This window comes from Cucurbita pepo, chromosome LG03 (assembly GCF_002806865.2).
Source record: "Cucurbita pepo subsp. pepo cultivar mu-cu-16 chromosome LG03, ASM280686v2, whole genome shotgun sequence".
Lineage (NCBI taxonomy): Eukaryota > Viridiplantae > Streptophyta > Magnoliopsida > Cucurbitales > Cucurbitaceae > Cucurbita > Cucurbita pepo.
Window position 1 is genome coordinate 10,815,390 of NC_036640.1, and position 24,645 is coordinate 10,840,034.

A 24,645-nucleotide genomic window follows, 5' to 3' on the forward strand; every position below is an offset into this window, starting at 1 on the left:
AGAGCAGTCCAAAAGCTTCCCGAAAGAGCAGTCCAAAAGCTTCCCGAAAGATTAATAGGCTATCCAATAGCTTCCCGAACCCTAGAAATGCAGCTGAAGCTTCCTAGATCCAATAGAAATCCCTAGAAATGGGCGCAGCAGTCCAAAAGCTTCCCGAACCCTAGAAATGCAGCTGAAGCTTCCTAGATCTTCCTAGATCCAATAGAAATCCCTAGAAATGGGCGCAGCAGTCCAATCCCTAGAAATGGGCGCAGCAGTCCAAAAGCTTCCCGAAAGAGCAGTCCAAAAGCTTCCCGAAAGAGCAGTCCAAAAGCTTCCCGAAAGATTAATAGGCTATCCAATAGCTTCCCGAACCCTAGAAATGCAGCTGAAGCTTCCTAGATCCAATAGAAATCCCTAGAAATGGGCGCAGCAGTCCAAAAGCTTCCCGAACCCTAGAAATGCAGCTGAAGCTTCCTAGATCTTCCTAGATCCAATAGAAATCCCTAGAAATGGGCGCAGCAGTCCAATCCCTAGAAATGGGCGCAGCAGTCCAAAAGCTTCCCGAAAGAGCAGTCCAAAAGCTTCCCGAAAGAGCAGTCCAAAAGCTTCCCGAAAGATTAATAGGCTATCCAATAGCTTCCCGAACCCTAGAAATGCAGCTGAAGCTTCCTAGATCCAATAGAAATCCCTAGAAATGGGCGCAGCAGTCCAAAAGCTTCCTGAAAGAGCAGTCCAAAAGCTTCCCGAAAGATTAATAGGCTTCCCGAAAGAGCAGTCAAAAGCTTCCCGAAAGATTAGATCCAATAGAAATCCCGCAGCGCAGCTGATATGCTATGCTGGGTTAGGCGATCATATCATGCCATAAAACAATTCGATATGTATAGAGAGATGAAGTGATTGAGCTTGCGCCCAGTCCAAAAGCTTCCCGAAAGAGCAGTCCAAAAGCTTCCCGAAAGATTAGATCCAATAGAAATCTCGCAGCGCAGCTGATATGCTATGCTGGGCTAGGCGATCATATCATGCCATAAAACAATTCGATATGTATAGAGAGATGAAGTGATTGAGCCAGAATCGGGGGCACAGCTGATATGCAGTAGTCCAAAAGCTTCCCGAAAGATTAGATCCAATAAAAATCCCGCGATCATATCATGCCATAAAACAATTAGATATGTATAGAGAGATGAAGTGATTGAGCCAGAATCGGGTGTATTTTTTATTACATAAATTAAATATTAAAATTTATTTTTTAAAAAATGACGTTTTTGAATTTTCAACGTATTAATAATCTATTATTTAAGAATCTGGTGTATTTTTTATTACATAAATTAAATATTAAAATTTATTTTTAAAAAAGGACGTTTTTGAATTTTCAACGTATTAATAATCTATTATTTTAAAATTTATGTTTTCAGGGTTATATAAATTAATATTTAAAATAATAATAGATATTTTATGGGCAAAGCTCAAAAGAACACATGGCGGAATATAATATTTACCTTCAGCCGCCTTCTAGAATTTCAGTCGGACACGGCATCCGTCTGCGCCAAATTCGTGTTTGCATTCAATAATTGTTTTCTTCGTTGGAGTCTCTGCCATTGAAGTTGCGCCCCTTCTTCCAAATTCCTCTGATCAAAAGCTTCCCAGCAATCATTCCACGATCTCTGCAGAAGTGAAACGCAAAGAGAAAATGGACGGTGAACGGAGAATCGGAGTTGCAGTGGATTTCTCACTCTGCAGCAAAAAAGCACTCAAATGGACTATCGATAATGTTATCCGTAAAGGTGATTACCTAATTCTCATCACTGTTCGTCCTGAAGGCGATTATGAAGACGGCGAGATGCAGCTCTGGCAAACTACCGGATCTCGTAAGATGTTCTTCCTTCTCGATCTCGTTCTTTTATTTCTCTCATCCGATCTTCGGAGGTAGCGCAAGCGCTTGTTCGATTGCACTGAAACCTTTTTCTAATTCTCTGCAAGATTGTTGCTCTTTTCGCTGTTTGAAGAAATTCGGTTTCGGTTTTGGTTTGATTCTTTTGTTCTTGGCGATCGACGTATTTTGTAATTGTCGCTGTGTGTGTGTTTACTGTTTTGTAGCGCTTATTCCTCTGTCTGAGTTCTCCGATCCTCACACCATGAAGAAGTACGGGATTAAGCCGGATGCTGAAACTCTGGACATCGTGACGACGGCGGCCGCCCAGAAGGAGGTGATTTTTCTATCTTTATGTTTTTGTTAAGCGGTTTGTTTCAATTTCTGCGTTGATGATTGAAATTTTTCTGTAATGGAACAGATCGCTGTATTGCTCAAGGTTTATTGGGGAGATGCTGGTGAGAAGATTTGTGAAGCAATTGATCAGGTTCCTATCAGCTGTCTCGTCATTGGGAACAGAGGTCTTGGCATGCTTAAGAGGTGAGATCGAATTCTCTTTCACTTGTTTGAATCATAACTCATAAGAATTTAGATGAGTTCTTAAAAATGGTAATGGCGAACAATTTTGTGAAGAACTAACTCGGTTGGAGAGGGGAACAAAACATTTAGGATGTAGGAACCTCTCCCTAGCATACGTGTTTGTAAAATCGTGAGACTGACGGTTATACGTAACGGGCCAGCTATCAATGGGCTGGCACTGGTTGGAGTAGGGCTAGACCCTCTCCATAAACTAGATGTGTTTTAAACCCGTGATGTTGACAGCAATACGTAACGGGCCAAGGCAGCAATATCTGCTAGCGGTGGGCATGAAATGTTACAAATGGTATCAAAGCCAAACGTCAGGTAGTGTGTCAGCGAGGACGTTAGCCCCCAAGGGGGTGGATTATGAGATCACACATCGGTTAGAGAGGGGAACTAGGGGTGGATTATGAGATCCCACGTCGTGTTAAAGAGGGGGAACTGAGAGTGGATTATGAGATCCCACATCTGTTAAAAAGGGGAACTGGGGGTAGATTATGAGATCCCACGTAGGCTAGAGAGGGGAACAAAGCATTCAATCTCGAAACTTCTTCCTAACAGACATTAATACGTAACGAGCCCCTGAGCTAAACTGGGTATCTTGATTTGTTCAAGAATCAAAGAAAAGCATCCGATCTCGAAACTTCTTCCCAAACTGGGTATCTTGATTTGTTCAAGAATCAAAGAAAAGCATCCGATCTCGAAACTTCTTCCCAACAGACATTAATACGTAACGAGCCAAAGCGGACAATATTTCAATCATAGGCTGAACTGGGTATCTTGATTTGTTCGAGAGTCAAAGAATCAAACTATGATTTTGATTTTTTTAAAAAAACTACAAGTATGCAGTTTTAAATTTGAAAATTGTGGAATATTCTTTAGGGCAATATTGGGGAGTGTAAGCAACTATGTGGTGAACAATAGCGCATGTCCAGTCACCGTGGTGAAGAAAGGAGATCATGAGCACTGATCATCATCATCATCATCCCACCACAAAGCACTCTTAAATCTACATTTTCTCATTCGAATTCTCTTATTCTAAGATGGTGATTATGCATATGTTCATGGATGGCTTGGCCTTCGTTGCTGTGTTCTTCAGGTGTTTGGATACTATTTAAACATTGGATTGCTTTTTTACCTGTTGAATTATAAGACATTTAAATTTACCCTTAAAATATTCACACACATACGACCATTGTGCCTCAGAGCAAAGCTATCAACCGACAAAAAATATCAGTAATCTAAGATTCATCCATGAACACAGAACCATGAGCGCTTGCCTTCATGAACTTCTTCAGCAAAAGAACGACAATTGCGAGAGTGAGCCCGATGGCAGCCCATTTGAACAACCAGTCATCCGCTGGCCTATGAACTCTCGTCTCCGGCCTCTGCTGCACCTTAGCGGTGGGGCGACTCGATGGCACCTCTCTTGCCACTCTTGCTGCTTCAGGCTGGAGATTGACATTCACAGATAATCCCTCTGGTACTGCTTCCTCAACAATCATGTCGATTGCGGGTGGATTCGGAATCTCTACCACAGCAGCTCCAGAAGTTACCTGGACATTGGCGGGTTTCTCCTCAGAGGCATCTGAAGAACCCGGCCGAGGGACAGGCGGCGCCTTACTCAGCAGATATTCATGAATCTGTGACGTAAAGAAGCTGATTACCTAACAGTATCATAGCTTTCGAGATATCGACAGAACTCGGGAGTACCTCGTTAATTAGCTTTTGACGTTCGGGAGTACCGAATCTGGGGGGCGCTTCTCGAGATTTGATGGCCAATTCTCGTCGCTCTTTCTTCTTGTAGTCCAGGGAACCAAGAGCGCCATTTGGGTTTGTGGGCATGAAAGCAATTAATGCAACCAAGGCAGTGCGCACTATGAACAAGCATCAACAGAAAAGGGTAAGCGGGAAAAAAGGAACAAAGATCAGAGCATGTGGAACTTGAAGCAACTAAACGTAAATGTAGAAACCGGACAACGGAAATCCTATGAGTTAACATAACAAAACAAGACAAGTTGAATTAATGATACAAAAAACTACCACTCCACGACGGTTGCCAATGCTCTGGATGGTGATTTGATATGCTCAAGCAAATCTTCGTTTGGGTTTCAAAGCGCCCATTTGGCTGAAAGAAAGGAAGTGTCAAAATAAACACACAAAATAACTCTAAAACTTTTAATCATTCAAAATCAATTTGATTATACGAGCATCTTGTGAGATCCAAGAGTGATTGGAGAGGGGAATGAAGCCTTATACAGGTGTGGAAACCTTTTCCTAGTGGACGTGTTTTAAACTATGAGGCTTACGGAAATATCTGAGTCTGACGGCGATACAACTCTAAAACTTTTAATCATACAAAATCAATTTGATTGTACGAGCATCTTGTGAGATCCAAGAGTGGTTGGAGAGGGGAACGAAGCCTTATAAAGGTGTGGAAACCTTTTCCTAGTAGACGCGTTTTAAATCGTGAGGCTGACAGCGATAGAACTCTAAAACTTTTAATCATTCAAAATCAATTTGATTGTACGAGCATCTTGTGAGATCCAAGAGTGGTTGAAGAGGGGAAAGAAGCCTTATAAAGGTGTGGAAACCTTTTTCCAGTGAACGCGTTTTAAACCGTAAGGCTGATGACGATACTTAATGAGCCAAAACATACAATATTTACTAGCGGTAAGCCTGGGCTGTTACTAGTATCAGAGTCAGACATTAGGCGGTATAACAACGAGGACGCTGGGACCCCAAGGGGGATTGTGAGATCCTACATTGGTTAGAGAGAGGAACAAATCATTCCTTATAAGGGTCTGGAAACCTCTCCCCATTAGACGTGTTTTAAAACCGTGAGGTTGACAATGATACGTAAAGGGCCAAAGCAAACAATATCTACTAGCGGTAGGCTTGGACTGTTACCCATCTTGTTTAAAGATGTACTAAAGAAGACAAAAACGATTTTAAGTCTTTCAAAATCAAGCTCAAACATGCTCCATTTAAAAGACAAGAAGGAACAGAAAGGGGAACAAGCATGAAAAGAGATCGCTATCTTACGGTTAGCAACATGAATGAAGGTGGCTTGAATGGATATTCTGCTGGCAATTGTATACGTCCATGATATATCCCACCCTCAAATTCACTATCATCCGGTCCACGGATGGCAAATTGCCATTCAAATATATTCTCCTGAAAAAGCAACATTTATCCTTGGCAAAACCCTTAAACTCTGTGACAGTCAAAAAGACAAAACTACGCGGATTAATACCAGAACTGGTGTATCAATCGAGCAATGGTTCGCATAGCAGGTATTGTTCTTCTTTTACCAAAATTCAATGAAGTCGATACAATTATAAGAATTAACACACATGAACATAGCGAGAATAGCATAAGATACATGGAAGATTTATGGAAAAGGACTGGATGCAAGTGTGTATTTGTAGAATCAGTAATCAATTCAAACAAATTGATTATTAGCCTAACTAGAGAGTAAGGTTCAAACCAAAGGACTGCGGCTGTTCAAGAACATTCAATGATTATCAAATCGAATGAATTTCATATAAAAAATCTGGCAACAAACCGTTAATATTTCCACTTTTCTTCCTTTTTGAGCCCTATCAAAACATTCATACGCAATAGAAGCAGACACCAGCAGGTATGAAAAATCAAAAGAAAACCAGATTAATAATTGATTTCTTTCTCACATTTCCACATATATCATACAAATGCAACAATCGGCGAAAATCACAGGGAATCAATTAATTCAACAAAGATGCGCAAACCATTAGAATGTAAAACCGACAAAACAGGAACAAAAACCAGAGCAATTCAAAAGCAAAAAACCTCAAGAGGAAGACTCGTGAAATCATCGGAAGGATTCGACTGCAACTCCTTGACCTCCTGAAGGATCCTCTTCACCGCAGGGTTCTTCAGATTGTACTTATCCTCCGCCATAGGTTTTCAATTCACTCGCAGATCCGATCCGATCCGATTGCAACCGCCATCCTATCACGATTCTAAAAAGGAAAGAACAAGAGGCGATCCCAGAACCAGACGGTAGGCTTTGAATCGAAATCAAAGCCAAACCGCAAATGTGAACGAGAATCGCAAATTGGGTTTTAACGTGACACGTCATTCTTTCCTATTTTGTTGGCGGGTATTAACGTGACACTCCATTTTTATGTTTAAAATTTTAAATTGACAAAATTAAACCTAAACTATAATTAATTATTGTTTTTTTAAAATAAACTGTTAATTATTGAAGTAATTATTATTTTGAAATTTTAATTTTATCTTATTTAAATTAAAAAATTTCAAATGCTTATTTCTTCATAAAATATAATATAAATTACCAAAATATCACAGAAAAAAATATATTTTTAATTTATCTGTTTTAACTCATTAGATCATTTTCCATCTAATTTAATATTAAGTAGATGTATCATTTAAACTCTTTATTTTATTTTAATAAATATTAATAACAATAAAATTTAGAAGTTGATTTTTAAGGCATTTATATGACTAGCTGGTGATCCGGGCTGTTTCTTTCTCGACGATGAAGCTTATCCCCCATTGTCTCGCTAGCCGACCTTGACCCTTGTTATTTTGAGATCATATATAGTATTCAGAGTTTGAATCGATTTGGTACCGCTCTCACAGCCCGCACCGAAACAGTGATTTGCCTCTAAATGTCTAGTCAACTGTTGCGGCTCAATGCATTTCGAGAGAGAAACCAGTTAGCTATGGGTTTGAGTGACATTTCACTCCTAACCACAACTCATTTGCTAATTCTTCAACATCAGTTGGTTCGGACCTACAGTTAGATTCACCCAAGCTTCATCCTGATCATGGATAGGACCAATTTGGACTATCCAACCCAACCCAGACCACTAGTTATTTTCAAAAGATTTTCCCAACCGAACCACTATGCACTCCTTGGTACTATATATATATATATATATATAACGGGTTAACTTTAACATTTATTTAATTGGATAAAATCAAATAAAGAAAAAAAAATTACCTAAAAAAATATTAATTACTAGAAAACTATTGATAATTGTTATATAATCCATTTTTTAATAAAATAGTAATGAAGTCCACAGGGTTCGAAACGGCGTCGTTCCTTTAAAAGCATTAAACGACGTCGGATGGGGCGATGGACCGCCTCGAAGCGACTGAACGAAGTTGGCTATAAGGTTTGTTCTTTATTTTCTTCCCATTTCCTTTTTATTCGTCTCGCTGTTTCTGTATTGCTCTCTTTTTCCTGTGGACTGAAAGGAAAAAGGAAGAAAAAAAAGAAAAGAAAATATAAGAAGAACCAACTCTCTACACAAATTCCCAATGAAAATTTCGGAGCTCCATGAATCTAAACCTATATTCTTCGTCCTTCGCCACGCTCTATAGTTTCCATTCTATCCCATTCGTTTCGAAATCTCATCACTGCAATTATTTTTTGAGTTTCGTGATCCATATCCACCACTCTCAGAAGCTGAGATGCAGTTGTTCGCCGTAGAAGTTTTGTTGGGAATTTGCAGCTAACTCCATTGAAGGTACTTATTAAATGGCAGATTTTGTGTTCGTAAATGTTTCGGGGTAGGGCTTGTTCATTGTGTGGGCGTGTTTTGAATTTGGTATGATGAAATTGTGTATGTTTCTTGTTCTCTAGTTAAATTGTCCTGTGGAAGTTTCTATGAAACTGAATTAGAGTTTACGGAATGGAACAACAATGCATAATGGATTTTGATAGGTCAGGATTTCGTAGGTGCAGAAAATAATTTCTGAGTTTCTGGGACTAACCATCTTGATGGATTCTGTGACTCCTTCAGTTCAGTAGGTCTGGGTTTTCTTTTCTTCGATTGATTTCTTTGGTATGCGATTCTTTTGGCTTAGCTTCATAATATAATTCACATTCACTTTGGATTTGGTGTTTCCTCGTACTCTTTGGTATTATACTATAGCTGCATTATTACCAGTTCTCTCTCACTTTCTCACATCTCCCCATCGCCAACATGATTTTCTCTTCAAGAGCTTCGCTCTGCCTTTGATAATTTGGGAGAGAACTGGAGGACATGGCTCATGAGGGACAATTTTTTCTCAACTTACTCCAGATGGATATGGCTTGAGAGTAATGCTTTCTTTGCCAGTTTTTTCATTGATTTCCTTGAGCGGGACACGGCTTGAGAGAGGGGTTTTGCGGTGAAAGAGGAGGGCTTTGAGGAAGATGTTTCAGGACAAGGAATTCATCTGGGTTTGACCGTGATTATGAAAACCAAAGTAAGAAAATGACAGGCTAGAGAGAATGAGTTTATAAAGGAAGAGGAAGAGGCGTGAAGTTTGATTTTTTTAATAAAATAGATAGCATTTGGTTTTCTGTGGTTTTTACAATTCAATTTGTTCAAAATACTAAATACTCCTTGGTATATTGGTGGTGGTTTTAGTATTATAAGATGGTTGCCGAAGAAACACATTTACAGATACAAGATATGGATATGACACAACATTAATACGATGGCACATCATTTTTTAAAAATTTAGGACGCGGACACGACAAGGACACATTTATTAAAATATATATCATTTTTATGCTGGAAGATAATTCAAAGTCGGTAAGTTTATACATTTACATGCTTAAAAATTAGTTTGATGTATTTCACTATCGATCTTTAATTTTTTCATTTTTTCATATATGCGTCGATTCAGTATACTTAACAAATGTTCGTGCACGTCTAACAATTGTTGGACCTATTTTGACTTTGTACACTAATGTTTAACGCATCTACTGCACTAACAAGTGTTTATGCATGTTCAACAAGTGTCATAGTGTCTAAGTGTCCATAGACAAACTATAGTGTTTCTGCTTCTTAGGTGATCACTATAGAGCTCCTTGAGTGGAAAATCAACCAGGGGGATGAAGAAATATTTTTCATTTCAAAGTCATGGGATCACCTTCTAGATGACTCTAGAGCTTCTTAGATGGTCACTATAATATTTGGGGTTTTGTTTGCTATTTGGGTGTTTGTTTCTCTTTTCACCCCTTTTGGAAGTTTGTATCTTTTAACACTATTTCTATTGTTTCATTTATCAATGAAAAGTTTGTTCTTGTTAAAGAAAAAACAGAAGGTTAATCCAAATGAAGGATATACTGCCTTATTTTCCTTATAATATTTCTCTTGCTAATGTAACTCTTTAAAAAATGTGTTTCAGAGATTTTTTTATATTTTTTATTTTTAACTTTCGACAATATTCCTTTGGCTTTTTCATGTTCGTGTTTTCCTTTAGAATCTTTGGTTGGAACGCAACACTCACATTTTCATGGATAAAAACTGTGATGTCAATTATTTTATCGAATCCACGTCTTTTTTAGCTATCATTTGGAGCAAATTGTCTCCTTTTTGTAATTGCAGTTTATCTACTATCACAATTCAATGGAGGTATTTTTCGTGTCGATATTATCTGGTATGAACTTTTACGTCCTATTTCATCATATCAATAAATGGTTACTGTTTCATATTAAAAATGTTGATTTGGCCAAGTATTTGATTTTTAGATGTATATTGATGAATGTTTGGTTTTTCCTACTTGTAGGTTCTATGACTAATATGGCTCTTCGGAAGTTTGTTTGTGGTGCTACACCTTCTATTAACTTGAAACATTCAAGTTTTCCCGCTAAGGTGCATGAGCAAGCTCAATTTGAAGAACCTGAGACTAACCAGACGTTGGAGCCTGATGTAGAAATTGACCCTAGAGAAGTTTATTTTCTTATTATGCACTTTCTTTCATCTGGGCCATGTCGTAGAACTTGTGGGCTGCTCTGGGATGAGCTTTTTGAAAATCAGCTTTTACCCCGACGATATCATGCTTGGTATTCAAGAAATGGGATGCATAGTGGGCATGAAAATGACGATGGCTTGTCATTTCCATTAAGTTACCAACACTTAGTGGAGAGGTATGCATCTCTTATTGTTAATCAATTAGCATTGCTTAAGTTTTTTAGGTACGGATCCTAACAGATCAAAACAATCAGTTTTGCATTACTTTAGCTTTGGTTGGAGCACAACAGTAAGTGTTTTTGGTATTAAAGCTTCTAATTCTGTTCAGCTATTTGGGTCCCATTTCCCTGTGTGGCTCTTCTAATTTGTTTTCTGAATGTTCTCAAGTTGAATCTTGTGTGGGTTTTCTACTCTGAAGTTTTGTTGTTCTTTCCGAAAGTGACTTCCTCATTTAAGAAATGAAAGTCTCTTCATGTGGGAGATGTAAGGTTTAGAACATTTTGTTGCTTTGTTATTGACCATTCACTCTCTCCCTCTGGAGGGGGGCTTTTGAAATTGATGTCTTAGGCTGTTTTTGTGTCCTTCTCTTGAAACTTTTCTTTTGGGGACGGTGATGGGAATTTTGGCCCTAAGATTACTAATAAAAATCCTATTACTTATTGAAAGAGAGAAGGGATAAAACACCGTGCATTTGGTACTTACTTCTTCCATAGTTCATTATTGAATTTGATTCAGTGCACGCAAAGGCATCTATCTTGTATTGTTACTTTTCGTATACATGGAATGATTTTTCTTATGTTGTTGTTACCCTTAAAGGTATCCACATGTCGATAAGAATCACCTGATAAAACTTTTGAAGCAATTGATGCTTAACAAGGCCCCTCCATCTAGGGGTATGAGTGGTGCAATTGCTCCAAATGCAGCGGACGTACCTACGTTATTGGGAACGGGCACATTTTCACTTCTGAGCTGTAAGTGATATTTGCTTGCACATTGTCCTTGTCAAACTGTTATTATGTTATGCTGTGTACAGGAATTATTGGATACCATTAGTGAAGTGTATTTAGGTTATTATACCAACGATGCATTCTTATACTGTGTTTGGTCACTGTCCAATTAGTTACGTGGAAGTTTTAGACTTACTATTCTGTTTTTTGTTTTGTGGAGCTACTGCTGTCCATTTATTTTATATGGAAAATTCTTGATTCCCAGATGATAAAAATGATGGAGTTGGCAAACCAAGTGGTCCCCCATCCCACATGCGTTGGCCTCATATGAAAGCTGATTCTGTTCGTGGATTAAGTTTGAGAGAAATTGGAGGTGGTTTCTCCCGACATCAACGTGCTCCTTCTGTGCGTGCAGCATGTTATGCAATTGCTAAGCCATCAACAATGGTGCAGAAAATGCAAAACATAAAGAGGCTACGAGGGCATCGTAATGCTGTTTATTGTGGTAACTTTTTATCATAAGGAAAATGAGCTACAGTTTAATTTCTTTGCTACTTGATTTTTCTCCTTAGTGTGAATGTCTGAGATAGCTTATTTACATCTCGTTTAATCTCATGAGAATTTGCCTCATTTGACCACATGCCATCAGGAATCTACAAAATATTCAATATTCAATATCCTGTATTGCTGGTTACTAAACTTGCACCAAGACCTCAGAAATGTTTGGTTTACAACTTTTCAGCTCTCTCTTTAATCATTAACCAAACACTGGTGACTAGTTGGAAGTTTGGTCGAAAGCTTTCAACCTGAGAATCATGAAAATCAGGGGTGGAGGAGAACGAAACACCCTTTATAAGGGTGGGGAAATCTTTCCCTAGCAGACGCGTTTTAAAAATCTTGAGAGCAAGCCCAAAAAGGAAAGCCCAAAGAGAACAATATCTGCTAGCAGTGGGCTTGAGCCGTTACAAATGGTATTAGAGCCAGACACTGGGCAATGTGCCAGCGAGGAGGTTGTTCCCTGAATGGGGGTTAGACGCGAGGCAGTGTGCCAATAAGGGGTGGATTTGGTGAGGGTCCCACATCGATTGGAGAAAGGAACGAGTGCCAGCGAGGACGTTGGGCCCTGAAGGGAGGTGGATTATGAGATCCCACATCGGTTGGGGAGAAGAACGAAACACCCTTTATAAGGGTGTGGAAACCTTTCCCTAGCAGACGCGTTTTAAAAACCTTGAGGGTAAACCCGAAAAGGAAAGCCCAAAGAGGACATTTGCTAGCGGTGGACTTGGGCCGTTACACTTTCTCTCTTTGAGATTGGCAATCAGATGGGTGCTATTCCTGGTTAAAAGTGTAGAGCTATGAGACTGTTTAAGAACCACCTCACACCATTTATCAAATCTGAGATTGATAACTTCTTCTGGAGCCATGGTTCTTTCAAGTGAAGTTACTAACATGTGGAGGAATGGGTAGCTTTACAATTCTCCCATAAATTAAAAAACGTATCGTCAGAAGTAATAGAACTCACAAGCCTTTCAGGACCTAGCTGGAAAGTCTTCTTGACGAATACAACTAAAGACCTATATAAGGTAAAGAAGACAACAGCAAGCTAATTGTTGATGAAAAGGTTGAAACAAAAGCTCTAATGATATATTTGATATGCAGTAATGGAGAAGGAACTAGTTTTGATCGTGCTACGTTGGAGCCCTTTTCTTTAGTTTGTCTCCTTCTTGGGTTTTGTTTATTTATTTATTTTTATATTTGGCATGCCTCTGTTTCTCTCTCTGGTGGCTTGAGGATCAGTGATCTTTTTCCAAACAAAAACTTGTCTTCCATGTTCAATGGAGTTGCTGTTTTGCCATGGGGAACATTTCCGTTCGGATAAAAGTTACTGTGGCCACCTAGTGATTAGTGTCCCGATGTTCATGGTGTTAAACTTTCAAAAAGCTATAGGAGGGGAGGACATCTGGATTATAGAAGTCCTCATTATTTATAAAATTCCTTTGAAGTTGAAAAATGACCTCAATATCAAATTTTGGGAGGATACTTAGCTTGGAAGTACCTTATTGTCTCTCTCTTTTCCAGTAGTGTATCGTATTATGCTATTGTTAAAGTATTGATACAGGACTAAATTTACTATGACCCATCCACTTGAGTTTTTTGGGTTTAGTGATGACTTAAGATGGTATAAGAAGCAGGAGATCTTGTGTTCGAACCCTATAAAATCATTTCCTTTATTGATTCACTTGTTAGGTTTTCTAAAAGCACAAAAAGAACCAAAAACATCCCATAGTTCAAAGAGAGGAGGACGAGTTATTCATCAAGTCCATGAGTGAGTGGGAGTGTAAAAGTTTTTTTTTGGAACAAGAGACAAAACATTTTATTGTACAAGAGGAGTGTAAAAGTATTGATATAGGACTCAATTTATCATAACCCATCAACTTAAGCTTTTTGGTTTTGTGGTGATTCAACAACTACCTCTGCAACTCTACTCTCTTTCAACACCATAGCCCAAATCTGAAAGAGTAAAAAATTCAAGATTGACTCTCTCTCTGCTACATTGAAGGTATCTCTATCTTGGATGCTAATAGGGAAATCCCCATGGAACTCCTGAAACTTACCAAGCATATAAGTGAAAGAGCTACCTGCAAGGTTAGTCACAACTCCATTCTTAGTTTGGAATGACTGATGAGATGGAAGCACAGCAACATTAACGGGACACTAATCACTAGGTGTCAAGTACCATCAAATCTAGAATCAAGTAACATCAAAAGCATGAAACTCCTATCTCGAGGCCCACTGGATTTTTAGCTTGAAAACCCTTTTGGGTTTTGATTGTGGAGAAGAGACCGATCCAATGCCCACTCATGGAAGCACCAACCTGATCTTCATTCAAGATTGTCAAATCTGGAGGTGCAAGTCCCTGCGAAGTCTATCTTTGATCTGAGCTTGAGTAATATATCAGTTCCCTACAAAAAAATTTAACATTAAGGAAATTAGTTATAGGAGAGAATGACGCTAACATTGTGTATACAGTTTCTACTAATGAGGTTCTGAGCGTATAATTGAGATGGTAATCAACTAACTTTCAATTGCTTCTTTCATTTGTTCTAAAAAAAAGTTTGGTTATTCATAAAGAAACGGCTCTCAGTTGCTTCCCCCCGCATATTATTTTATCTCCTCAGGGTCGATTAAAATACCCACAAATACCATCCCATCCACCTGAGCCAACCACTGGTTCATATTATTTCCTTGCTTAGGCAATGATTCATTTTTCATTTCACTTTTGACAGCAAGTTTTGATCGCATGGGAAGGTATGTTATAACTGGTTCAGATGATCGCCTTGTAAAGATTTGGTCAATGGAAACTGCATATTGCTTGGCAAGCTGCCGAGGACATGAGGTGTGATTTAATTTTTTGGAGTAGAATACTGGCAGATTTCAGAATTTCTTGAATAGAGTGTGCTTATATGTTGCTGTATTTTGTTCTTCAAAAGGGTGATATCACTGACCTTGCTGTAAGTTCTAACAATGCTGTGGTGGCGTCATCTTCAAATGATTTTGTTATTCGTGTTGTAAGTTCACTTTGCTGACAGATTCATTTCTGTTTACTTTTATATTGTGGAAAACCAACCTTTACTTGTTTTCCCTTGTGGTTTATTACAGTGGCGTTTGCCTGATGGGCTGCCAATTTCAGTCTTACGAGGACATACTGGTGCTGTTACTGCAATTGCCTTTAGTCCCAGAGCTGCCTATCAGCTTCTTTCGTAAGGCTGATTCCTTTTCACCATTTAGCTTAGTCGATGAAGTTTTGTTTTTCCTTTTTATTGTTTTTTTTACAAACAAGAAGCAGACTTTCTCTCCGGATGACACATGTAGGACCATTGTCCAATGACATAAGCATCAATTTTCAAATGTCATGGCTTTCATAACTTTAACACAAAAGATGTGGGGCTGCTGTCTTTTTTTTGAGAGACAGATGCATAAACTTTATGATTCATTTTGGATGGAGCCATTATGAGGAAATTCATATCTGCAACTTTATTTTGATTCATGGAAATTGATAGCCAATGCTTTCCTCTTGTGATGTAGATTGTATCTACTCTGTGTTTCATATGGAAAGTAGTCCAAATTTTGTTTTGCTTGTACCGCTCAGGTTCCCTTATGAAGAACTTGTTAGATGCAATGTTGTATTTTATTTGTCTTAACACAATTTTTGCATATAACCACTAGAAAATGAAACATGTGCGCGTTTCGTATGAAATCACTCTGTAAGCTTTCTCTATTTCATGCAGATCGTCAGATGATGGAACGTGTAGGTTATGGGATGCTCGGAGCTCTTCTCAGAATGCTCCTCGTATTTATGTTCCAAGGCCTTTGGACTCTGTGACTGGTTGGCTGATTTTTTGTTATTATTGATATCATTGATATCTTGTTTGCCTAACACTTATTTGCAATATTTTTTTCGCTGCAGCAAGAAATGGTGGCTCTTCTGCGAGTACTCTTCCTCAGAGTCATCAAATATTTTGCTGTGCATTTAATGCTTGTGGCACTATTTTTGTTACTGGTAGTTCTGACACTCTAGCAAGGGTAAGATTACTAGTTTTCTTCAAATAGTATCTTCACCCTCTTTAAGCCCTTGAATGATTTTCATGCGTAGCTTTTAAACTTTGAAGCAAGGATAAGTTCCTATAGGCAAAGCAGGTATGGTTTATTAACTAATCTTCATATGATCTTTTACCAAGCAGGTTTGGAGTGCCTGTAAAGGAAACAATGATAACCCAGACCAACCAAACCACGAGATTGATGTGTTAGCTGGCCATGAGAATGATGTCAATTATGTGCAATTCAGGTCAGATCCTCTTATTCTATAGGTTCTTATATATTATTAAAAGCTTCAAGCTAATCTACTCTTGCTATATTTCTGCAGTGGATGTGCCGTAGCATCAAGATTTACAACTACTGACATTGTGAAGGAAGACAATGTTCACAAGTTCAAAAACTCCTGGTGTGTGTTGTTACATCTGGTGGGAAAAATGTTTAGAGCTAGAGGATATAACTGTTTAGAGGACGCTATTGTCAATGACTGCTGATAGTTTCATCTGCTTTTTGCTTATTTTATTTTTCAACGCCTATTATATTTGATTTGAATTTTTTCCGTCCAAGTCTCTTTTCAAATTTTTTTGTAGTCCTATTTAAGGTTTTGGTACTTCCAAGTTTGCTCAGCATGCTTGGTCAAAAGTACTTCTCTGAGTTACATATGTAGGCCATAAAATATCTCATTATATATATTGTTTGCTTTTACATGAGCATTTTTCATTTCATTCTCATTCGGTGCATTATTGGGTCAAAACCACTCATTTCTTCACTTAATTGGTGGAGAGTCTATTGAGAGACCATTGGTATCCATATTCATGTCAAGTAAAGTAAAAGATGGATTGTGCATATTTCCTTTGTTATCGAGCATTTTTATTCTAAGTTAGTTCCTTTATGTGGTTCCAGGTTCACTTATGACAACATAGTTACTTGTTCTCGTGATGGCAGTGCAATTATTTGGGTTCCAAGGTCACGGAGGTCACATGTAAGTTTTTACGTTACTCCTTACTTTTATTGCTGTTTTCCTACTTAATGTGAGGGAAAGAGGTTCTTGTAACTTTCTATTATGGATCTACTAAAACATAGTTTTTATACCTCTCTGATATTTAATGTACATTGCTTTCAATTTTTTGTTTCAGGGGAAGGTAGGTCGCTGGACCCGTGCATACCATTTAAAAGTGCCTCCTCCACCCATGCCCCCACAACCTGCCCGAGGCGGCCCTCGTCAGAGGATTCTTCCTACCCCTCGTGGTGTAAATATGATAATTTGGAGCCTAGATAATCGTTTTGTCTTAGCAGCTATAATGGGTCAGCTTTTTCTCTACCTCATTATCAAAGATATAGATACTGTAGAATACCTTTTTGAAGTCTCTTTTGTTACCTACTCGAAGCTTGAAAGAAAATATTGATTGTAAATATGACATATCCCTGGTTTCATTTCTCACTTTAAGTTTTAACATCGGCATGAGTAGAAAAAGATATCAGAAAGATATTTAATTCAAATATCAAAATTTATATTAAAAAAATCATTATTGTAATCTGTTTTTTTTAATAAGAAACAATCATTAGGGTAATCTTTTAATTATTCTTTATAATGCAATATAAAACATCTAAGCATGTGATCTCTTTGGGTGTATTTTCTCCTATGGTTTCTGTAATTTTCTCCAAGTACCCTCCATAGTTTTTTAGATCTCTCTCGTACACACACACACGAAATGTACCTCCATAGTTTTCTAGATCTCTCTTGTGCACACACACAAAATGCATGTTCACACCATGGTTTTAAATTTCTCTCTACATGTCGATATGTTCATCTACATTTCCATCCATTTATATTATACCTTAGAGGCCGAATATTTTTTTTGAAGAAGAAATAATCATTTCATTGATCATATGAGAATACAAAAATAAGAGGAGTCCCTAAACCCTAAGAAATTACAATGAGAGGAGTCCGTAGATGTCGACATTTAAAACTTTAATGCACATGCACATGCACGTATTTGTACAAATTTTGATGACTCTATCTTGTGGGAGAATAAACAATATTGCTGTCAGTGCAATCTCAGTTTTTTTAATCATCAATGATGGATTACTTCATTTTCATGGTTAATTTTTTTGTAGTAAGACTGCTGGACGTCTGTGTAAAAAATTCTTAGGAACTCAAACAGTTTAGTAAACTTTAGGAGCATAAGTTATAAATTTCTCAACCTAAGTAGTTTTTCCTATGTGGTACAGATTGTAGAATTTGTGTTTGGAATGCCTCTGATGGCAGCTTAGTGCACTCTTTGACGGGTCATACTGAATCTGTAAGTGGTTTATTTATTTGCAATTTTTTTTGTTTTACATGTTCACATGATATTTCTCCTTTAGAAAGTTTAGGACTGGCTTTTATGAAGTCCTATCTAGTCATAGTACCATAAAGATACTTCCTTATTTCATCCTTGCATTTTTGTCATTACAACATTTCAAGTATTTTCTATTGTCTAGGGTTTTATGGAAATCGTTAACTGGTGGAACTAGTGTGGATGAAATTATTTAAAAAATTGTGAGAAAGAGGAGTTACATTTTAGCTGGAGCTAAACCAATCAAGGCTTCATTGTTTTAGTTACTCCAGTGTTGAAAAAAATGTTGATTTGGGTGATTTTGTTGCCACATGATTTGTTAGATATGATAAAGAAGAAGGATGAAACTAAAGATCAGAGCGTTTTGTTCTTTTGTGTGTGTGTGTGTGTGTGTGTGTGTGTAGGGTGGGGTTGCTTCGAGGGGTGTGAATTATTTGCAGAAAATTGTATGTCAAGAACAGTTCAGCATATTATGACTTAAGGATCATCAGTATACTTATGTTTCAGGCTCTCAGACTGACTTTCGTGTAATTTTTGTTTCAGGTTTGGACATGGACTTAAATTTATATTTTATGACTAATTTAATCAGAAGATATTTTGGTTAAGACTGGCCTGTATAACTAACCTTCAGAAGATTGGGACAAATAACGAGGAACTATCTTTCCCAAACTAAATAATGCAATACTTCACACTAATTATGTAGCAAATTGGATTGCTAATATATCCCTCTCATGAAATGAAGAAAAGAAGAGTAAAGCCATACTAAAATAATATTAGCAGCTTCTATCTTTTGAAAATATGTCATTCATTGCTTAATGCATTATGAGGCCTAAGATATCCACTTTGTAGTTGTAAGTTCTGATAAGATTGCTTTATATCTCTGACAGACGTATGTACTCGATGTTCATCCTTTTAATCCAAGGATTGCTATGAGTGCTGGATACGATGGAAAAACAATAGTTTGGGATGTGAGTTTTTGGGTTCCTTTCAGTTTTTTGTTGAAGTTTCTATTTGTTACTTTTTCACCAGGACTTTCGTTTCATATGATGTTACTTGATTCTAGATTTGGGAAGGCACGCCAATTCGGATATATGAAATTTCTCATTTCAAACTGGTTGATGGGAAGTTTTCTTCGTAAGTTCATATTGCAAGTTGCCAAATTGATCCTCATATACTTGATTTATCTCTGTTTTAGTGTTTTCACATTTGCGAAAGCATTTTCTCTCGTGAAATGATATGGTTTGGTAGTTTTTATGTACTTATGTTTGAGAGGTTAGAATGCATTCCTGGAAGAAATCTGCATACTGGCATGATGTGCATCTTGTTATTTTTCATCAATGTAGGTGATGTTTAATGTTTTTTCATAGTTGTATCAATGTGTGGGACAGTTGATAAACGGATGTGGAAATTATGATGTGGGTAAAAGCAGTATCTTTTCAATGCATGATTTGTTTTTTTTTTTTTTAAAGAGAAATTACGAAGTGTCCCGTAACCCTTATTTTTTAAAACAATCTCTTACAAAGCTCTAATTTTTAAAAGTTTTATTATATTATTTTTCATAATACTATACTTTTTCGTGTACAAAATAATTATTTACATTTGTTTATTATGCATTTAAAGAAGGTTTAGTTTTTTTTTTTTTTTTCTTTCTTTTTCCGCTTTTCTTTAATGGTGTTTCATGTTCTAAGCTTCAATGGCTATAGCACTTTAATGTGCTTCATACTTTTTTTTAAAAAAAAAAAACTTTGGGGGAGAACTTTTGATCACTTAGGGGCCTGATTGAGTGGGTTGCTATGAAGGATTGGATTATTGGATACCCAAGGTACCATTGAGATTTGTGTTGTTTGGATGATTCCATGGTCTTTGCTTTGCAATCAGCTGTATGAAGTGTTTATTTCTTGATATTGAAGGTTGGAAATTTCAAGATGCTTTGGTGGATGTAATGAATCTAGAAGTTATGATTGAGTGGTGCAGGATGATGATATTTAAAAGGCTCGGCAATCTTAGTCAAGTATTGGGCTGTAGAAATTCAATATTTTCCTATGGCTATAATTGTCGTGTAATTGGTTCATCATAGTGATCATAATGTTATTGAGCTGATTGTGTATAAATGGATTAGTTCTGTTCTTCATATTGAGATGATTTCAATGCGAGGGATTACTTTTTTACCATGTATCCCTCATGCATGCTTATACTATAGTGTCTTAGTTTTGTCTCTGTTTTGTAGAGACGGGACATCAATTATACTTTCAGATGATGTTGGGCAGCTATATATATTAAGCACCGGGCAGGGAGAATCCCAACAGGATGCCAAGTATGATCAGGTACTTGAGTTCATTAATATTTTGTCGATCTCTGCTTTGCTTCCTTCATGATCATATGTTTTGCTAATGTTTCTAATACTGATTGTCTTGCCCTTACTGCAGTTCTTTCTTGGTGACTATCGCCCACTTATTCAGGATCCTTTCGGCAATGTAGTTGACCAAGTAAGAAAACTATGTATGATATGTTGTTATTAAACATGTAATGAAGTGATATCTGCTGCTGGCCTGTGATAACCTGGTTCATCAAATTATAGTTTCTTTTCTTTTCTGTTGTTTTTTACTTCTATTTTATTTCTTATGATTGAGCCAATATTGGATTCAGGAAACCCAACTCAGTACTTACAGACGGAATTTGCAAGATCTCCTTTCTGACTCAGGTTTCCCTCTACTCCAACTGATGTTGGTATATGGTTTCAGCTTGTTATTAATTCATTTTGTGTTTGCTGCTTGTGTGATGAAAAATTATAGGCATGATACCTTATCCAGAACCTTATCAGACTGCATATCAGCAAAGACGTTTAGGTGCTATGGGTCTTGAGTGGCGTCCCTCTTCTCTAAAACTTTCTACTGGGCCTGACTTCAATCTCGACCCAGATTACCAATTGCTGCCATTGGCAGACTTGGACATGTTGATTGAACCATTGCCTGAGATTGTGGATGCAATGGATTGGGGACCAGAAAATGAAGTACAAAGCGATGATACTGATTCGGAATATAACGTCACCGAGGATTACTCTACTGGTGGGGAGCAAAGAAGCCTAAATTCGAACTGCTCAACGGATTCAGAATGCAGCTCCGATGACACAGGGATTGACGATGGTCTTCGAAGGTCAAAAAGGAAAAAACAGAAAGCATACGTGAGTATTGTTATCTTCTTCCCATGAATCCTTCTCTTCGCTTTAAATATATTAATTTCCATCAATTAAGTTCCATTTCCATTTTTAAATATTTTTCCTCTGAAATAGAACTCTTTCTTTCCACGTATATTTCAGATGGAGGTCATGACTTCTTCAGGAAGGCGTGTTAAAAGAAGAAATATGGATGAGTATGAAGGTGATACTGTTAGGAATTCCAGAAATCGGAAGTCAAAATCTGGCCATAGAGCATCCAAAAAGAAATCAGCATCTAAGTCATTAAGACCTCAAAGAGCGGCTGCACGTAATGCTCGCAACTGGATATCATCGTTTAAGGGAAAATGTACAGATGGAGAAGATGAATATGAGTCGGGAGGTGATTGCTCAGAAAGTGAATCTACATTAGAAGATTCAGACATTGAGAGTGATGAATATGAAAGGTCATTGCAAAACAGAAATAAACATTCAAAAGGGAAAGAAGTATTCCTTGATGAAGCTGAGTTGATTACAAAACCTCTCGACATTCCTGAATCTCGTGTAGATTCTGGAAACAGAAAGAAGTTGATCCTTAAATTCTCCCTTAAGAATCCAAATAAGGTTGATCCTCCTTCAAACACAACACTTACTTGCACCAACATGGCTGATGTGGCTAGCTCATCATCAAGATCACCAAAGGAAGTTATTGAAACCAGTCAGAATCTTATGAGATCCGAGAGACAATTTGGAAATACTGATGGACATTCTGATCTGACTGAGGTCTACACAAATGGGAACATAAGATGGGGAGGGTCCAAGGTTCGATCGTCCAAGCGCATAAGATTAGATGCATATGCATTATCTAGTCCATTTCGCAATGGCGATCATAATGAAAATGAGAATACTGTTCATGAATATTTAGAACGAGAAAATCATTTTGGTGCACCATCCCCCCATTCAAAGATACAGAATTATTGTGCAGATGAAACACATGCTGTATCCCTGACGAATTTGAAAGATGACGATGATAATGCTTCTGGGCACTCTCCTGAGATGGTCAATGGTGGTGAGCTTAAATGTGTTAGCAACAGCAAATCATGTGATGATCATGATGATTCAAATAATTTGAATTTCATGTTTTCTTCAGATGCAACCACATCAATACAATATGGGACTCCTGCTCCTGAGAAAACTGAAAATATTGCACCAATGTGTACAAAGATAAGGTTGAAGAGTAGTTCTTTGGATCCTGAACATTCTTTGAAGCACAAAATAGAATCCTTAGACGAAAACTCGAAGAATGATGAATACTATACAGTATCTGGAAGCCCACGGCGTCTGAATGGGCTGCAGGATACTGTCATGAATGAAGCCTTTTCTGATCTAAGAAATGATTGCCCACAAGATATGGACACTGCGATGGATGAAAAACCAATATCAACCTTATGTAACTCATCAGAGTTGCAAGCAGTTGAGACAAACAAAATGTACACTGCTGTTTATAGAAGATCTAAGTCGAACAAAGGAAAGAGCAATCTAGAAAGCAACGGTTGTGACTCAGGGGAACATGCATTGGGCAACATTGGTCTGTCTGCTGAAGCAAACAATCACAAAAGTATGCTTCGTAAGACACGATCTTTAAGGTTCAAGGACTCATATGATCCAAATAATGTGTGTGATGATCTGAAATCAGATGAAGATCAAGAACTTGAACAGAAATCAAGACGTTCTGGAAATTCTCCTGCAAACAGATCCCATATACCAAGTGAAGAGTGGGGATCAAGCTCAAGGATGACAGTTGGATCCAGATCCACTCGAAACAGAAGGGGTAGTCTTACTCAAGACCTAAATCCTGTAGATAGAAGAAAGTCGGTTCAATATGCCAGAAAAGGATCATGGTTAATGATGCCTGCACATGAGGGTGGCTCGAGATATATTCCCCAACTTGGAGATGAAGTTGCATATCTGAGACAGGTAACTACATCATGGATGGTTTCCTGCAGCCTGATTCTTAAACTCATTTTAATATTTAGTGCTAATTATGGTTTTCATTGATTATTAATGAAATGTGAATACTTTACTGACAGGGTCATCAGGAATACATAGATCACTGTTGTGCAAATTACTGTCACACAAAAGACATGGGACCTTGGACCGCAACCCGAGGAACCATACGAGCTGTTGAGTTCTGTAAGGTTGTGGAGCTTGTTTATTCAACTTCTGCAGGTTCCGGAGATAGTTGCTGTAAAATGCTACTCAAGTTCATAGATCCTGCTTCCTCTGTATACCTCCAATCTTTCAAGTTAACCCTACCCGAGTTGACTAGTTTCCCTGACTTCTTAGTCGAAAGGACTCGGTTTGAAGCAGCAATGCAGAGGAATTGGACATTCAGGGACAAGTGCAAAGTGTGGTGGAAAAATGATGTTGGAGTAGATGGTAGTTGGTGGGATGGTCGGATTGTCTCTGTGCAGCCAAAATCTTCAGAGTTTCCAGAAAGTCCTTGGGAAAGGTACACAATTAAGTATAGGAGTGATCCTGCGGAACCACATTTACATAGTCCTTGGGAGCTTTATGATATTGTTACTCAGTGGGAACAGCCTCGAATAGATGACGAAAACAAAGCAAAGTTGTCGACTGCCTTCGACCAATTAATGTCGGCCCCTATGCAGGTAGTCTGGTTGTTCAAGGTTTATTATGTTTTCTGATTATATACATACGATGATCTTGTTCTGATTTTGTCCTTAAAATCTCAGGGCCGTTATGGGATTCAAGATCTGATGCTTCTCTCACGGAAGACACAATTCAAGAACAGGTAGGTTAATAAATAATCCATTTTGCTATAAACTTCATGGGGATTCAAGATATTTGTGTAATTTTTGCCTCTTGTACATTTATAGGTTTCCTGTACCATTGTGCCTTGAGATAATCCAGGAAAGATTACAGAACGATTACTACCGAAACTTGGAGGCTTTGAAGCATGACTTCATGGTAATGCTATCGAATTACGAGTCGTTCGTGGCTAAGAACGAAGACATGTCGAAGAAAATTAGACGCTTGTCAGACTGGTTTAATCGCAACATATCGCCTTTATAGATTCTTGTAAAATACCTCTTAGCATTCTAAGAATTTTGGTAGAAATTGTTGGGCAATGTTAGGTTGAAGAAGAAAAGAAGCCCACTTGGGTTATTTGTCCTGTATGTAGATAATTCTTTTTCCCCATTTGATTAAACATCGCCTTTCATTTATGTTCTTAGAGAATCTCTCTATGGAAGATTGAGGTCTAGGAAATTATAGAGGGAGGGAGGAGGGTGCCATTTTCCACCCGGACTAATTTGTGTATACAACAGGTATATTTGACATCCACGGCAATAACAAATGATAAATCAATATTTGACCATTCCCATTTAAATCTCGTTGGTCGAGA

The 24,645-nt window shown here is 37.8% G+C and overlaps 3 protein-coding genes across 7 annotated transcripts; 2 read left to right on the plus strand and 1 right to left on the minus strand.

The window, feature by feature from the left end:
* Nucleotides 1–1,475: 1,475 nt before the first annotated feature.
* Nucleotides 1,476–3,603, plus strand: LOC111790948 (universal stress protein PHOS32-like). The gene is made up of 4 exons (XM_023672081.1): nucleotides 1,476–1,847; nucleotides 2,077–2,186; nucleotides 2,271–2,389; nucleotides 3,311–3,603. The coding sequence occupies exons 1-4, from the start codon at nucleotides 1,670–1,672 to the stop codon at nucleotides 3,396–3,398; spliced, it is 495 nt and encodes a 164-aa protein (XP_023527849.1). The 5' UTR covers nucleotides 1,476–1,669; the 3' UTR covers nucleotides 3,399–3,603.
* LOC111790946 (ubiquitin-conjugating enzyme E2 32-like) lies at nucleotides 3,570–6,520 on the minus strand. 3 transcript variants are annotated; one of them, XM_023672079.1, is made up of 5 exons: nucleotides 6,260–6,520; nucleotides 5,474–5,605; nucleotides 4,472–4,556; nucleotides 4,142–4,305; nucleotides 3,570–4,029 (listed from the first exon to the last, which is right to left on the minus strand). In XM_023672079.1, the coding sequence occupies exons 1-5, from the start codon at nucleotides 6,368–6,370 to the stop codon at nucleotides 3,670–3,672; spliced, it is 852 nt and encodes a 283-aa protein (XP_023527847.1). In that variant the 5' UTR covers nucleotides 6,371–6,520; the 3' UTR covers nucleotides 3,570–3,669. The 3 variants fall into 3 exon arrangements, with proteins under 3 accessions (XP_023527847.1, XP_023527846.1, XP_023527848.1); XM_023672078.1 differs by having other exon boundaries at nucleotides 3,570–4,071; XM_023672080.1 differs by having other exon boundaries at nucleotides 3,570–4,071; nucleotides 5,474–5,645; nucleotides 6,260–6,389.
* Nucleotides 6,521–7,657: 1,137 nt separating this feature from the next.
* On the plus strand, nucleotides 7,658–24,622 carry LOC111790339 (bromodomain and WD repeat-containing protein 1-like). Of its 3 annotated transcripts, XM_023671211.1 has the most exons (25): nucleotides 7,658–7,968; nucleotides 8,445–8,692; nucleotides 10,004–10,364; nucleotides 11,005–11,159; nucleotides 11,401–11,640; nucleotides 14,423–14,532; nucleotides 14,627–14,704; nucleotides 14,796–14,896; nucleotides 15,425–15,522; nucleotides 15,604–15,719; nucleotides 15,878–15,981; nucleotides 16,060–16,137; nucleotides 16,632–16,710; nucleotides 16,865–17,033; nucleotides 17,961–18,031; nucleotides 18,955–19,035; nucleotides 19,131–19,201; nucleotides 20,295–20,391; nucleotides 20,494–20,553; nucleotides 20,714–20,768; nucleotides 20,860–21,248; nucleotides 21,384–23,195; nucleotides 23,309–23,890; nucleotides 23,975–24,033; nucleotides 24,119–24,622. In XM_023671211.1, the coding sequence occupies exons 3-25, from the start codon at nucleotides 10,009–10,011 to the stop codon at nucleotides 24,312–24,314; spliced, it is 5,157 nt and encodes a 1,718-aa protein (XP_023526979.1). In that variant the 5' UTR covers nucleotides 7,658–7,968; nucleotides 8,445–8,692; nucleotides 10,004–10,008; the 3' UTR covers nucleotides 24,315–24,622. The 3 variants fall into 3 exon arrangements, with proteins under 3 accessions (XP_023526979.1, XP_023526978.1, XP_023526980.1); XM_023671210.1 differs by lacking the exon at nucleotides 8,445–8,692; XM_023671212.1 differs by lacking the exons at nucleotides 7,658–7,968; nucleotides 8,445–8,692 and having other exon boundaries at nucleotides 21,384–22,287; nucleotides 22,369–23,195.
* The last annotated feature ends 23 nt before the right edge of the window (nucleotides 24,623–24,645 follow it).